General features: G+C 37.2%; 1 protein-coding gene across 1 annotated transcript in view; it reads right to left on the reverse strand.

The window, feature by feature from the left end:
- Positions 1-9381: 9381 nt before the first annotated feature.
- The window catches only part of LOC114008834 (uncharacterized), an 89870-nt gene continuing 85252 nt past the window's right edge, over positions 9382-13999 (reverse strand). The window contains exons 11-13 of the mRNA XM_027774097.1: positions 13357-13410; positions 12525-12590; positions 9382-9484 (exon numbers count right to left, since the gene is read on the reverse strand). Of these exons, the coding sequence (XP_027629898.1) occupies positions 9382-9484; positions 12525-12590; positions 13357-13410 (223 nt within the window). The remainder of the gene's footprint in view (positions 9485-12524; positions 12591-13356; positions 13411-13999) is intronic.

A 13999-nucleotide genomic window follows, 5' to 3' on the forward strand; every position in this document is an offset into this window, starting at 1 on the left:
TTTTCTTTTACCTGAGTTTCTCACCTTGCTTCTCAGCTTCCACACACTGATCATCTAGATAGGTCTAGGTGCACAGTAGTGAAACATCTGAATACTTTCAGGGTCGTAGAAAACCTCAACCCCCACTGACTGCTACAGAAAGGAAGAAACTTATTTTTATAAATCTGAATTCAAATCTCTTTCTGTGGACACCATGTTGCAAAACACAGTAGCAGAGGAGAAACAGGCATAGAAGTACCTCACAGTGAAGTGAAGCATACAAGCTTACAGTAGCAGAAATCTCCAGCAAATTAGCCAAATATGCATATACCACCAAATGACTAAAACTCAGAGAGACTGCAAGGTGAGCAGCAGGGAGAAATATGGAGTTGCAGTGAGCACGGCTCATCTCCTCCCACACACTTCTGAATTCTTACTTGAATGCCCACAGCTCAGCCCAGGTGTACCTGTTCTTAAAAAACTGGGAGGCCTTTGTAATATCTAGTTCCATTGACAAAAGTACAGGTTGATTGGTGAGGATCAGCAAACATAACTGCAGAAATATTCAGGTCATCACCTCCCATACACCTCTAACACTCAGAATTAACTCCAAGAAAGTAGAAAGTAACATTGTCGGATGACCAGAAACCACCACAGAGGCATGAGAAATTTGGAAAAACCAAGAAAATATCTCTCCCCCCAAGGGTAAAGAACAGTCCTTCATCATTCACTGACAATACAATGACCAAACCACAGACAGAGGCAAGATACTAAAATTGGCAAGAGGGAAATGTCAAAAAACAATACAAAAATATCCCATCAGGCTAACATTGGACCTCTCATTGGAGACAATGCAAGCAAGGAAAGAATGGGAAAATTTATTCAAAGTGTTAAGTGAAAAACAACTTCAACCGCTTCTTGTTAATTTTCTCTCTGCTCCTCCCATCCAGGCAGAAGACAAGGTTCCACATGGCTACAGTGAACTAGATTTTAAAGGGAATGAAGATTTTCTACTAATAATTCAGCCTCCAACAAACGAGCTAGCGGTAGGGAGCCCCCCTCTGCACCCCCAGCCTTCTCTCTCTGTCTCTCAGTTCCTGTCTCCCTGCTTCTGTCTTCCCTTTTTAGAGGCCCAGTTTTTCTCTGGCTCTTAGCTCCTCCTTCTTTCTTGTTAATTTTCGCTCTGTTCCTCCCATCCAGGCAGAAGAAGCCACGGGCCTTCAGGACAAGGTTCCACATGGCTACAGTGAACTAGAGTTTTGCGCGCCGCGCGGTTTTCTATTTTGTGATTTTTTTTAAAAAAAAAAGAACCGTAATTACAAATTTTTTAATTTTTAAAATTTTTTTTGTCTTTTTTTCTCTTTTTGTTGTTTTTCTCTGTCTCGTTTTCCTTTTTCTTCTCTCTTCACCCTCCAGTATCCTTTCAGTGTGTTTTTAGACAGATCTAAGAGCACTGTATCTAAACATCCCAATACTAATAGGGTTAAAATATTCCCCACTATCTACTGAATCTGCTGCACCAGCAAGCACAATAGAACAGCAAAGAGTTTCTGGATCACCTCTGTCTGCTTGCTCCTGAACATTAAGGCTGCACTTCAAGAATTTGAAAGAAACACAACATTCATCAGATGACAAGAAATCACCGCCGGATCACGAGAAATATGGGAAAACAAGAAAATGCCTCCTCTCCTAGGGAAAAGAGTAACTCTTCATCCACAAGCAGTTCGGTGAAAATCATGGAAATGTCTGATAAGGAATTCAGATCATTCATAATGTCTAAGCTAACAGAGATGGAAGAGAAGAGAGATAATGAACTGCTAAAGAGAAAGGAGAAAGAAATTGACGAGTTCCAAGAGATGAGGAAATTCCTGCAAGATCTAAAAGTGGAATTACACACTTTACAAAAGACTCAAACGGAACTGCTAGAGATGAAGTCTATAATACAAGAAGTAAAAATCTCCCTGGAAAGTATTAAAAGCAGACTAGATCATTCAGAAAATAGAATCTCAGATGTAGAGGAGAAAATGGCCGGCCTAGAAAAATCCACCATGAAGACTGAGAAAATGGCACAAAAATTTGAGAATAATATGCGAGAAGTACTGGATACCATCAAACGTCCAAATATCCGGATAATTGGCATTCCAGAAGGTGAGGAAACCCATAAGGGCATTGATAATCTATTCCATGAAATCCTGCAAGAAAACTTTCCAAACCTAGAGAGGCATTCAAAGATCCAGTCCCAGGAAATACAACGGACCCCAAATAGAATCAACCCTAGAAGATCTTCTCCAAGACACATTATAGCCAGGTTGACCAAAACTGCAGACAAAGACAAGATACTAAGATTAGCAAGAGAAAAACATCAAGTTACCTACAAAGGACATCCCATCAGGCTAACAGCAGATCTCTCATCAGAAACAATAAAAGCGAGGAGAGAATGGGAAAATATATTCCAAGTGTTAAGAGAGAAGCAGTTTCAGCCAAGAATACTGTATCCGGCAAGATTATCTTTCAGGTGGGAAGAAAAGACAAGAACATTCTCAGATAAACAAAACCTGAAAGAATTTACCAGCACCAGACCAGACCTCCAAGAAGTTCTCAAGGATGTGCTGTATCAGGAAAACTAAACGCAGATACATGGAAATAAGAGTCCAAAAACTGAGAAAGTAGCTAACTTAATCATAGGGACAAGTCTGGAGTTGAATACTATATCCCAGAATTTAATCAGGAAAATTGAACCAGAACAGAAGATAAAAGTATATGAGACTGATAGGTTCATGCACCTACCATTTGAACAGAATCCTAACCTGTTTCCGGGCTTTAAGCAAAGTTCCTTGGCGGTTCTTTGATTTAAGTTAAAACTGGTTTTCTTAGTAGTAACGAGGGAACTCACCTTTGAAAGTAGTCAGGTTATGTAGGAAATTGTGTGATCAATGCAATGTGGGTGGGAAGGGAATGGAGGACAATTTTGGACACTAGAGGTGGTGTGAGAGGAGGGTGGGAAGGGACAGAGGGTCAGAAAGAGGGGTGGAATTAATTCTAGCAACTAGAAGTGGAAATTTATATTTTTTGTAATGTGCATGATTGAGTCACTATGCAGTGTGTACTGGATGGGAGATCGCATTTTGTGTGCTGTGATGATGCCTAGAGAAGGAATGTAAATTGAGTTACAAAAAAGAGTTTCAGGAAAACAAAATATATCTATTCAATGACTGCAGTAGGATATGTAGCCCCAGTTAGGTGCTACTTGATAGGATGCGTAAAGTTAGACTTGTGCTCATGGAAATGTGTCACATGTGTTTGCTAGGAGGGTATTTGGATTGATGAGGGTCTTTGGTGATTCAATAAAATGTGGGGGGAAAATGGTATAGAAAGCAAACATAGATAACAGAGAAAGTGTGGGAGGAGAACAGGAGGTGGCAGAGGGTAAGAGAGAGGGAACCACAAACAACTTCAACCAAGAATACTTGGCTTTTCAACCAATATACCTGGTGAGATTATCCTTCATATAGAAAGAAAAGACAAAAACATTCTCAGATAAACAAAACTGAAAGAATTTATCAACACCAGGCCAGCTCTTCAAGAAGTTCTGAAGGAAGTGCTATACCAGGAAAACTAAAAACCGACAGACAGAAATAAGAGAACAAAAACTTACCAAGAAAAAGGCCAACATAATGGTAGGGACAGTTCAGAAATAACAATAATAATGTTGAATGTTAACTTTTATGATTTTAATGGAAAGATTAGACCACAGTAACACTACAAATTCAACAAAAGAGAGATTACAAGAGACTGAACTGGTAAAATAGAATTCTATGACATTTGTCTAAAACACTACTGATTTTCTTCTATGCTTTGTCTTCCAGATTTAAGGATTTTATTTTTAGTAGTTGATAGGTTCAACAATTAAAAATATTCTTAATTCAAACAGAAATTTTTCTCCCTTCCTGATCCCTTTGCAATTGGAAAATATTTGTGAGCATTCTTATCTTATGACAGAAAGATATTTGTGTAAATTCAATAATGTAATAATATCTGTTGCCTTGCATCAGAAATTAATCTCTTATGGGGCTTTGTGCAAATAACAGACCGAATTGAGATTAACCTAATTAATTTATACTTCTCTTTAGTAAAAAGGGGGGATGAGAGAGAAAAAAAATGTTTCAGAAGAAAATTACAGTGTACTTGTCACTAGATTCTAGCTTTGCCCGTATTTTCAGTTTAAGATCTTTCGTGAATCAATAAAATGTGAAAAAAAAAATAGTATGGAAGGGAGGGAGAGCAAACGGGAAGGAAAAAAACAAGTGAAAGTATGCTTAATTGATAAAAAAAGAGAAGCTATTTGCTGATATAGTAATTATCTTTGCCTTGACTGACATGCATGGTATTTGTGCTGGAAGAAGAAATGTACACTGTAAACACATGTGATTAAATGTAAATAAAAAATAAATTTTAAAAAATTTAAGAAACAATATTCAACAATCATTCATAATAAAAAACTTTCAGAGAATTAGCAACAGAAAGGTACTTCTCAATCTGTAAAAGGACATTTACAAAAAGCATATGGCTGGGGACCAGCAGTTAGCGTAATGGCTATGTCGCTGGATTCCCACGTAGTCGACCGCGGTTGGCGTCCTGGACCCGGTGGCTTAGAACTCACGCCGGGCGCGTGTGCATGCGTGCCCAAGATCCCGAGAGGAGAATGGAGGAGAAGGGATCACGGCGTGACCATCCCCCCGGGGGGTGATTTCTCGCTTTCTGTCTCTATGTCTCTGTCTGTCTGGCAAGCGCATGCGCCCTACAGCAAAAAAAAAAAAAAAAACTCTCAAAAAAAATTGGAAAAAATTAAAAAAAAAAAGCATATGGCTAAGATTAATCTTAATGGTGAAAGATTGAATGTTTTCCTCAAATGAATAGAGACCCAGGATGTCAGTTCATAATTCTGCTATTCAAAATTGTGCTAGAGATTCTAGACAATTCAATAAAATGAGATAAATAAATAAATGGTATATATATTGGGAAGGAAAAACTAAAACTCTCCTTATTTTTAAAAGGTATGCTTGTCTAAAAAAATCCCAAGGAATGTACAAGAATGGCTAATTGAATAATAAGTGAGTTCAACAAAGTCATAGGATAAAAGGTGAATACACAAAATTCAATTCTACTTTAATGTACTAGCAATGAACAATTGGAAATAGAAATTTGAGTAACTGCACCATTTAGCAATGAAACTCATTAAATGCTTTTGTATAAAGCTAATGAAATATGTGGATTATCTGTATGTTGAAAATTACAAATATGATGAAAAAAATAAAGATCAAAAGAATAAATATACCACATTGGAAGACTTAATATTGTTAAAATGTCAATTCTCCTCAAACCAATCTACAGGGTCCACACAGTTCCACTTTAAAGATCACAGCACAATTTTTTATAGAAGTTGACAATTTAATTCTAACATTTATATGGAAAGGCAAAGTAATACCTCTTTTCAGATTTATAAACTTGCTATAAAGCTAAATAATCAAGACAGTTTGTTTTGTTTTGTTTTGTTGAGAGAGATTTTTGCTATAGGGCATGTGTGCTCACCAGACAGGCAGAGAGAGACAGAGAAACAGAAAGCAAGAAATCATCCCCCAGTGGGGATGGCGGTGCTGCAGTCCCTTCTCCTCCATTCTCTTCTTGGGATTTTGGGCATGCACGCACATATGCCTGGCATGAGTTCTAAATCACTGGGTCCAGGACTCAAACTGTGGTCGATTATGTGAGAGTCCAGCATCATAACCGTTACACCATCTACTGGTCCCAAGATAGTTTAGTGTGGAAGAAAAATAGACATATAAATTAGGGCATCATAATAGTCCAGACATAGACCTTTGTATATGATCAACTGATTTTCAACAAAGGCAGTTTGATGGATAAAAGATAATCTTACAAGTAACTAGTAGAATCACCAGATATCCAAACACAAAATGAATGTAGCTCAACTTGTATCACACAGCATACACAAAAAATAAATCAAAATGCATCAGTACACCTAAATGTAAAATCTAAAACTAAGAAAATTCAAGAATAAAGTATAAAAGAGAATATTTATGACTTGGATTATACAGAGTTTTAAGGTAGGACACAAAAAATACAATTCACGAGAGAAAATAATAAATTATACTTCACCAAAATTAATACTTTCTACTGTACAAAAGATACTTTAAGAAAATGAAAAGAGAAGCTACAAAATATTGCAAGAAAATATTTGAAAAACATTTATCTGATAAGGAATTTGTGTCTAGAATATATAAAGAAATCTTAAATCAATAAGAAAAGAAAATTTTTAAATGGGCAGATTTGAACAGACACATCACCAAATAAAATCTATATGTAGTAAACAAACATAAGAAAACATGCTCAAACATCATTGCTCATTAAGAAAATACAATTTCAAGGCTCTGAGATTCCTCCACTTACCTATTACAATATCTTAAAAGAGAAAAAAAAAAAGTAGACCGACCAACCAAATAGGACAATACAAAATACAGGTAAGGATGCAAAGCACTCAGAATCTTCATACACTGCAGCTAGTGGAAATGTGAAATGGCACAGCCAATTTGGAAATCATTCCTCATAAAATTGAACATACACTTTACCATAAGATTCAGCGATCCTAGTCCTCAGCATTGACCAAAACCAAATGAAACATGTCCTTTGAAGAGTTGTACACAAACAACTGTGGAGGACTGGGTGCTGAGAGTGGGAAGGGGTTGAAAACAGTAAGGTAAAGACAGTGGAGGACAGTGCAATTCTATCGTTGAAAAAAAAAAAAAAAAACATAAGAGGTCTTCATGTATTATGAAAACTCTATGCATGAATTTCAATTTTTTACACCCAAATAAACTTGCACTGTAGTTCTATTCTCCATAAACTCTGTTCCATGATAGAGGGCACACACATGAGAGAGAGAGAGAGAGAGAGAGAAGAACACTTGACTGAGTGTCATCATGTCAAATCCTTTTCCCCAGCCATCCAGTTCCTCAATCTTGGGCACATGTGCAGAGCAACCAATGTGTTTGCAGGTCAACCCAAGGTCCAAACCCATGGTCAGCCATGCAGCTTTCAGCACTATAGACAAGTATACTACAGACTGTGCCACCAAGCTTGGACCATTCTCCACAAACTTTTTTTTAAAGGTTTTTGCTGGGACCAGCAGATGGCGTAATGATTACACTGCTGGACTCTCATGTAGTCAACCGTGGTTTGAGTCCCAGACCCTGTGGCTTGAAACTCATGCTGGACACATATTCATGCTTTCCCAGAATTTTAAGAGGAGAACGGAGGAGAAGGGATTGAGGTGTAGCTATCACTTTAGGTCTCTCCCTGCCTTTCTGGCAAGTGCATCTGCCCTTAAAGCAAAAATCTCTCTTAAAAAAAAAAATAAAAAGGTTTTGGCCATAGGGTTTGTACATTCACCAGAGAGAGAGAGAGAGAGACAGAGAGACAGAGAGGGGTAAAGTGAGAAATCATCCCTCAGGGGGAACAGTCGTGCCCAAATTCCTTGTTCTCCATTCTCTTGGGATTTTGGATGCACACACACACATGCACCCACTGTCCCCTAATCCAGAAATCAAACCACGACCAGCCACATGGGAGTCCAGTACCTTAACCACCATGCCACTTGCTAGCCCCTCTATACATTTTTAAAACTCCCCTCATTTGACTTTTTCTAATACTGCATTTTTTTTTTCATTGCTAGAGAGATATGTGCTCTTTCTCATTCTCTGACTTTCTGGCAAGCACATGCACAGAGAAAGAGATAAAGAAAGAGAGACAAAGAAAGCACCCCCCCACAATGGGGCAGGGTCATTCACTATCCTTTTTCTCCATGTTTTCTCTATCCTTTCAGGATTTGGAGCACACACACACACACACACACACACGCACTATGTTTTCCAGGTCACTAGGGTCAGCATTTGAACCTCAACTGGCCTCACAGGACTGTGCTATAGAACCAATCTCCCTGATATGTTGTTACTTGAAGGAAAATACAGTAAGACCAAAATTCTGGGCAGATGTTATATTTAATTGTAGAAAATAAATTCAAAACATAGAAAGTTTAGTGAACATATTTAAAATGCTGGAGTAGAGAAGGACTTCCTAAGCATGGCACTTAAGACAATAAATTGTAAAGAAAGTACACATATATTATAAACCTGTATATCACAAAAAGCAAGATTGAAGGAAAATACAGTAAGACCAAAATTCTGGGCAGATGTTATATTTAATTGTAGAAAATAAATTCAAAACATAGAAAGTTTAGTGAACATATTTAAAATGCTGGAGTAGAGAAGGACTTCCTAAGCATGGCACTTAAGACAATAAATTGTAAAGAAAGTACACATATATTATAAACCTGTATATCACAAAAAGCAAGACAACCTGGGAGATACATCTGAATACACAAAGATTATAAACCTGTATATCACAAAAAGCAAGACAACCTGGGAAAATATAAAAAGAATTGATATTCTGGGACCAGCAGTTAGCATACTGACTATGTTGCTGGACTCCTATGTAGTCGATTGTAGTTCCAGTCCCAGACCTGGTGGCTTAAACTCATGCTGAGTGGGCGTGTGTACGTGCGTGCCCAAGATCCTGAGAGGAGAATGGAGGAGAAGGGATTGTAGCATGGCCATCCCCCCTGGGGGGTGATTTCTCGCTTTCTGTCTGTCTGTCTCTCTCTCTGTCTTTTTGGCAAGTGCACATGCCCTATAACAAAAACCTCTCAAAAAAATAAATAAAAAAATTAAAGAAAAAAGAATTGATGTACTTAACTTTTCAATCTAGCGAAAGAGTTTTTTTTCGTGTTGGTTTTGCTATAGGGAGCATGGACTCAACGAAGAGAGACAGAAAAAGTGAGAAATCACCCCTCCAGGTGGGATGCCTACACAACAACCCTCTTCTTCATTTTCCTCCTGGGATTTTGGGCACACACTCACACAAAACCAGCATGATTTTCAAGTCTCCAAATCCAGGACTCAAACCAAAAATGCATCACAACTATTCTGATGACCCAATGTATAGAGATTTAGCCTTAAAGATATTCATCATTTTTTGTAGCAGTAGAAACTTGTAAACAACTTAAATACCCAGCAATATCTGACTCTAAATTAATTAAGTCACATGTATACCATGAAACATTTCACAACTGTTAAAACTGTTTTAATGGATATATATTTGTTAACAAGAAAATATAATCATGCTATTTATAAGTAATAAGGTTGTTTTAAGAAGAATGTTAAGTATGATTTAGTATCCATTAACAAATAAAAAGAAAGTGTATGCTTAAAGAACCTAGAAGGTCATGTTTTAAACCATTTTAAAAAATAATTGTGGCGGGCCCTCCCGGGCTCAGCGCGGCCCCCCCAGGCCCCGCGCCAAGGCAGCGGCGGGAGGCGGGCCCTTGCCCCCCCCTCGCCCTCTGGCGAGGTCGTGTGGCCTCTGGGCCAACAAGCTGAAGCCGAAAACAAGGATTAAGAATTTACAACTATAAGCAACAGAAAGAATCTTTAGCTGTCTTAAACCAATTGAGAAATATACTGTATAGAAGGATTTTATCTACCTATGGACAGTGAGAAGATGATGGAAGATGGCTGCTGTGCCGCATCAACTGATGGTCAACTCTGCTTACCAGAACCGCTTTCCTGAAACTGTATTCCATGGAGACTCACCTATAATTGTGGAACTGCATGAGACCCACCCTTGATCCAACCTTGAATGGAATCTATTTTCCCTATTGTTAGAAACTTTGGACTCGTGGCCCCTCTCCCTCTACTCGCAGGTGTCGCATTTTCAATGACTCCTCTGGAAGACAACGGTTTATAGCAGAGATAGTGTAAACAGGAGAGGGGGTCAAACATAGGATAAAAAACATATATATATATATATGTATACATATGTATGAAAGTAGAAATGGAATATTATTGGTGATAACATGCTTGATTAAGACACTATACAGTTTATCCTAGATGGGAAACTACACTTAGTGTGTTGTGATGATGCTCAGGGAATGAGTGTTAGGTAATATAATTTAATAAAAAAAAAAAAACAGGAGGAAAAAAAAATAATAATTGTCAAAGTGCACACATGCTCAAGAGAAACGGGGGAAGGGAGAGGCAGAAAACAGTTCCCAGAGGAAATAGTCATCACACCAAAATCCCTTCTTCATTTTTCCTCCTTCTGGGATTTTGGGCATGCATACACATGCACTCAGAGTGTTTCTCAAGCCTCCAGGTCCAAGACTCAAACTGTGCAGTTGACCTTGTGGGACCCAGCTCTCTTAACCACCAGGTCACAGGCTGGCCCTAGAAAGGCATGTTATAAAGATTATAAATGATGATTTGTGGACAGATTTATTTTCCTTACAGTGAACTTTTTTGTGTTATTTTGGTTTTTAGCATAAAACCTATTTATAGATCTAGAGTCTTCAAAGCACTTTCACATATAATATTTTACTTATATTATTAATTTGTTATATATCATGCAGTAAATTAGGTATCATAGATAGCTTATTACTAGTTTTCATTTAAATAACCGAAAGTTGAAAACAGTTTAGTGACTTGCTGAGTTTCAAGTGACTGTTAGACCCATCAATTCCAGTTCTTCCTCCAAACCCAAGATCATCTTCCTCATCTAAAACATCAGTGTTTCTCACAGGAAATACTACTAAGAGCTCTTATATCTATGCAATATAATTTTTTGTAACTTAAAAACAAAACACCTACTTAAACCCTAGTTATAAACCAGATAGATCCAATGAAAGATAGTTTTGATCATGTACTGTATTTTATTTATTTTTTTGATAGGGAAGTGACTTCATACACATTTTGAAGAAACTAACATTTCATGGGTAGGTCTTTGACACTCTCAGCAGCCTTCTTGGTGGAATTTCAGAGGGACACTCATACAAAATAAGATTTTTTTTTTTTTAAGGTTTTTGCTATAGGGCATGTGCACTTACCAGAGAGAGACAGAAAGACAGAGAGGAAAAGTGAGAAGTCTCCCCCACCAGGAGGGATGACCACACTTCTCTTTCCTTCTTCCTTTGGGGATTTTGGGTACACATGCACATGCACATTCACCAGAGTGATTTTACAGTCATGGGTCCAGGACTTGAACCACAGTGCAGCTGGTCATGTGAAAGTACAACACCTTAACCACCATGCCACTTGCTGGCCCCAAAACAAGAATGTTTTATGGTTATTTTTTTTTGAAAGGTTTTTGCTATAGGGCACATGTGCTCACCAGAAAGACAGAGAGACAGAAAGCAAATCACCCACCCAGGTAGGATGGTCACACTGCAATCTCTTCTCCATTCTCCTCTTGGGAACTTGGCACGCATTCACATGTACCCTGTGTGAGTTTAAGCCACCGGGTCCGGGACCCAAACCATGGTTGACTACATGGGAGTCCAGAGACAGCCATGTAATCACCAACTGCTGGCCCCATGTTTTATGGTTTTATTAAGGCAAGAAAACCCATGTAGTTACAGTGATAAGTGTGGCAACATCTTAAAACAAAAACAAAAGAAAAAAAAAACACTTCATTTTGTTTAGAGTGAGGGTAAGAAGAAAGAAATGCTTGCTTTAATCAAACTATTCAAATTTTCCCCTAGCCCTGGCAGCCCCATTGCAAAAATATAGCTAGTATGTACATACACAATCTAGTTAAGAGGTAAAGTAAACTTTTCATTAATATCCATGATAAAAAATGCAGAAAAATAAAAATTCAATAATTGAAATAATTATTTTTATTCATTAGTTGCCCCATTTTTTTATGCAATGTTTGTCTAGATAAATTGTAAAAATTTGTAAGAGTGACTTGTTAATTTGCACTTTGGCAGTACTCTCCAACATTGACATAAACTGGTGAATGAATAAATAACAGGGCAAGAGAGAGGCATAAAAAATTCTCTTGAATATTTCTGCAGTTCAGACACAAATTGTTTCAGGAATGTATAACTTTGTTACAGAGTACATAATAAAATGTCAAAACAAAATCAAAATGAATAAAGTTCCAATGAGCATAAAAAGACCTTATCAGCAAAACATGTTCACTTTTTGTATTAGTTCTATTTGCTCATAGGCAAAATGTATAAACAGGATTGAAGATATCCAGGAAAAGAAAGGATCATAAGTAAAATAAACAGGATTCTACATTTCTCTGTGAAGTACAATACTTTGTAATAAAATCACTATTATTTTGTAATAAAATTACTATTTGTAATAAAAACCCTTGCAATAAAATGTAAAGGATACTTTCATATTTTCAAACTATAAGAATCATTTATTCGTGAATAGATGGAATTATTTTTTTCAAACAGGATACTTGTCAAAAAATTTAATTGGGGCCATTATTATGTACTCTCCCTCCCACACATTTTTATATCTTTCTATAGTTTTCCTTTTTCCTGCTTCCCTCAGCACAAGTCTCACCTTCCCAAAGATAGGAGATTCATCAGTAGCTCCCTCCCTCCAAACTTCAAGCTGACTTACCCATACATATTAGGAAAGTCAATGTCTTCAATGCCATCATCAAGCCTGGAAAGTTCTTCTGATATGCTTAAATGGCCAAGAAATGCAAAAAAATATATCATTACAGAGTTGCTACATGGAATACTGATGTAAAACATTTATTTGAATAAGAATTCCATAAATATAGGGGATATAGTTATCATAACCTAGCTCACTGAAAGATCTAACTTTCTACAAAAAGCAATCTTAAGAATCACTTTCCAGAAAACTATTTTCTCATGGGTACTTTCAGGACTAAAATGTGCATATTTCTATCTTCCTTTTCTCTCTCTCTAGATATGTGGATTTTGACACCAGTATCACATAGTGGCACAGCTCCGAAAACTAAGGGATATACTCAGGGACTATTAGCTATGTTCTTGTAACAAAGTTCTGAAGATACATCCAGGGACTGACTATTCATTTGTTGAGGGCTCCTCTGCTTCCTGTCCACTGGTACCTCCTTGTTACATTCCAATGGATTTCTTTCACCTTTGTGTTCTAACACAGACACTCTGATACTTTGCTAAGAATTTGGGCTATTAGTCACTAAGGGTGAAGACTAGGAATAAGAAGACTCTCTCTTTGACCTGTTCCTTCATTTACTACTACTGTTCAAAAGACAAAGAATATCACACAGAGAAGCTTACCTTGATAGTACATTAGAAATAGTGTGAAAAGAACTTACTATTCCCGTGGTAGCTCCTTAAAGTCAATATCCCAAATCTCAGTGTCTCTGCAGGTTGTGTGTACATGCATACATATATATGGGTAAACACACACATACACATATATTACTTTGTTTGTATCTTACGCTGGATGGCTGAGTCCACTCATGGATGAATCTTTAGATTTATATATGGCTGTGCTAAAGAATTAAAAAGGTAAATAGTAAGATATCATGTGACTTCCTAGACTTACTGATTTAGTTCAAAGCAATTACAATTACTCTTGCACTTAAAAACTGATCATTAAAAAGTTAATGTATAATCAAGGATTCCTCCATAGGAGCTGAGAACTAGTGCTTTCAGGGACTAACAGTAATGAAGATTTTCTGCTGAAACTTCACTCTCCAAACCCCATTTTCAACTGGTAGAGCACCCCTATATCCTCTGTCTCTGTCTCTCTCTGACTTTCCATTTTTTAAAAATGTTTGTCTTTTTACCTTTTTAAGGTAAAGTACTTTCTTGGCTCTCAGCTCCTCCTTTATCTTGCTGATAATCCCCTTTACCCTCTACCATTTAGGAGAGGCAAAGTGCAGGTCTTCAGAAGACTGACTCCTCCATAGGAACTGAGAATTAGTGGTTGTGACAATGTGGTTTTTACTTTTCTGCTTTTTAAAAAATAAAAATAAATAAATTTGTTTTTTTTTTCTTTATCTTTCTCACTCTCTCTTTTTCCTTTTTTCTCTTTCTCTGTTTTCTTATCTTTTTTCTTTTACCTCATCATTTTGCTGC

The sequence above is a fragment of the Tupaia chinensis genome, unplaced genomic scaffold, assembly GCF_000334495.1.
Source record: "Tupaia chinensis unplaced genomic scaffold, TupChi_1.0 Scaffold000402_1, whole genome shotgun sequence".
In the NCBI taxonomy this organism is placed as follows: domain Eukaryota; kingdom Metazoa; phylum Chordata; class Mammalia; order Scandentia; family Tupaiidae; genus Tupaia; species Tupaia belangeri.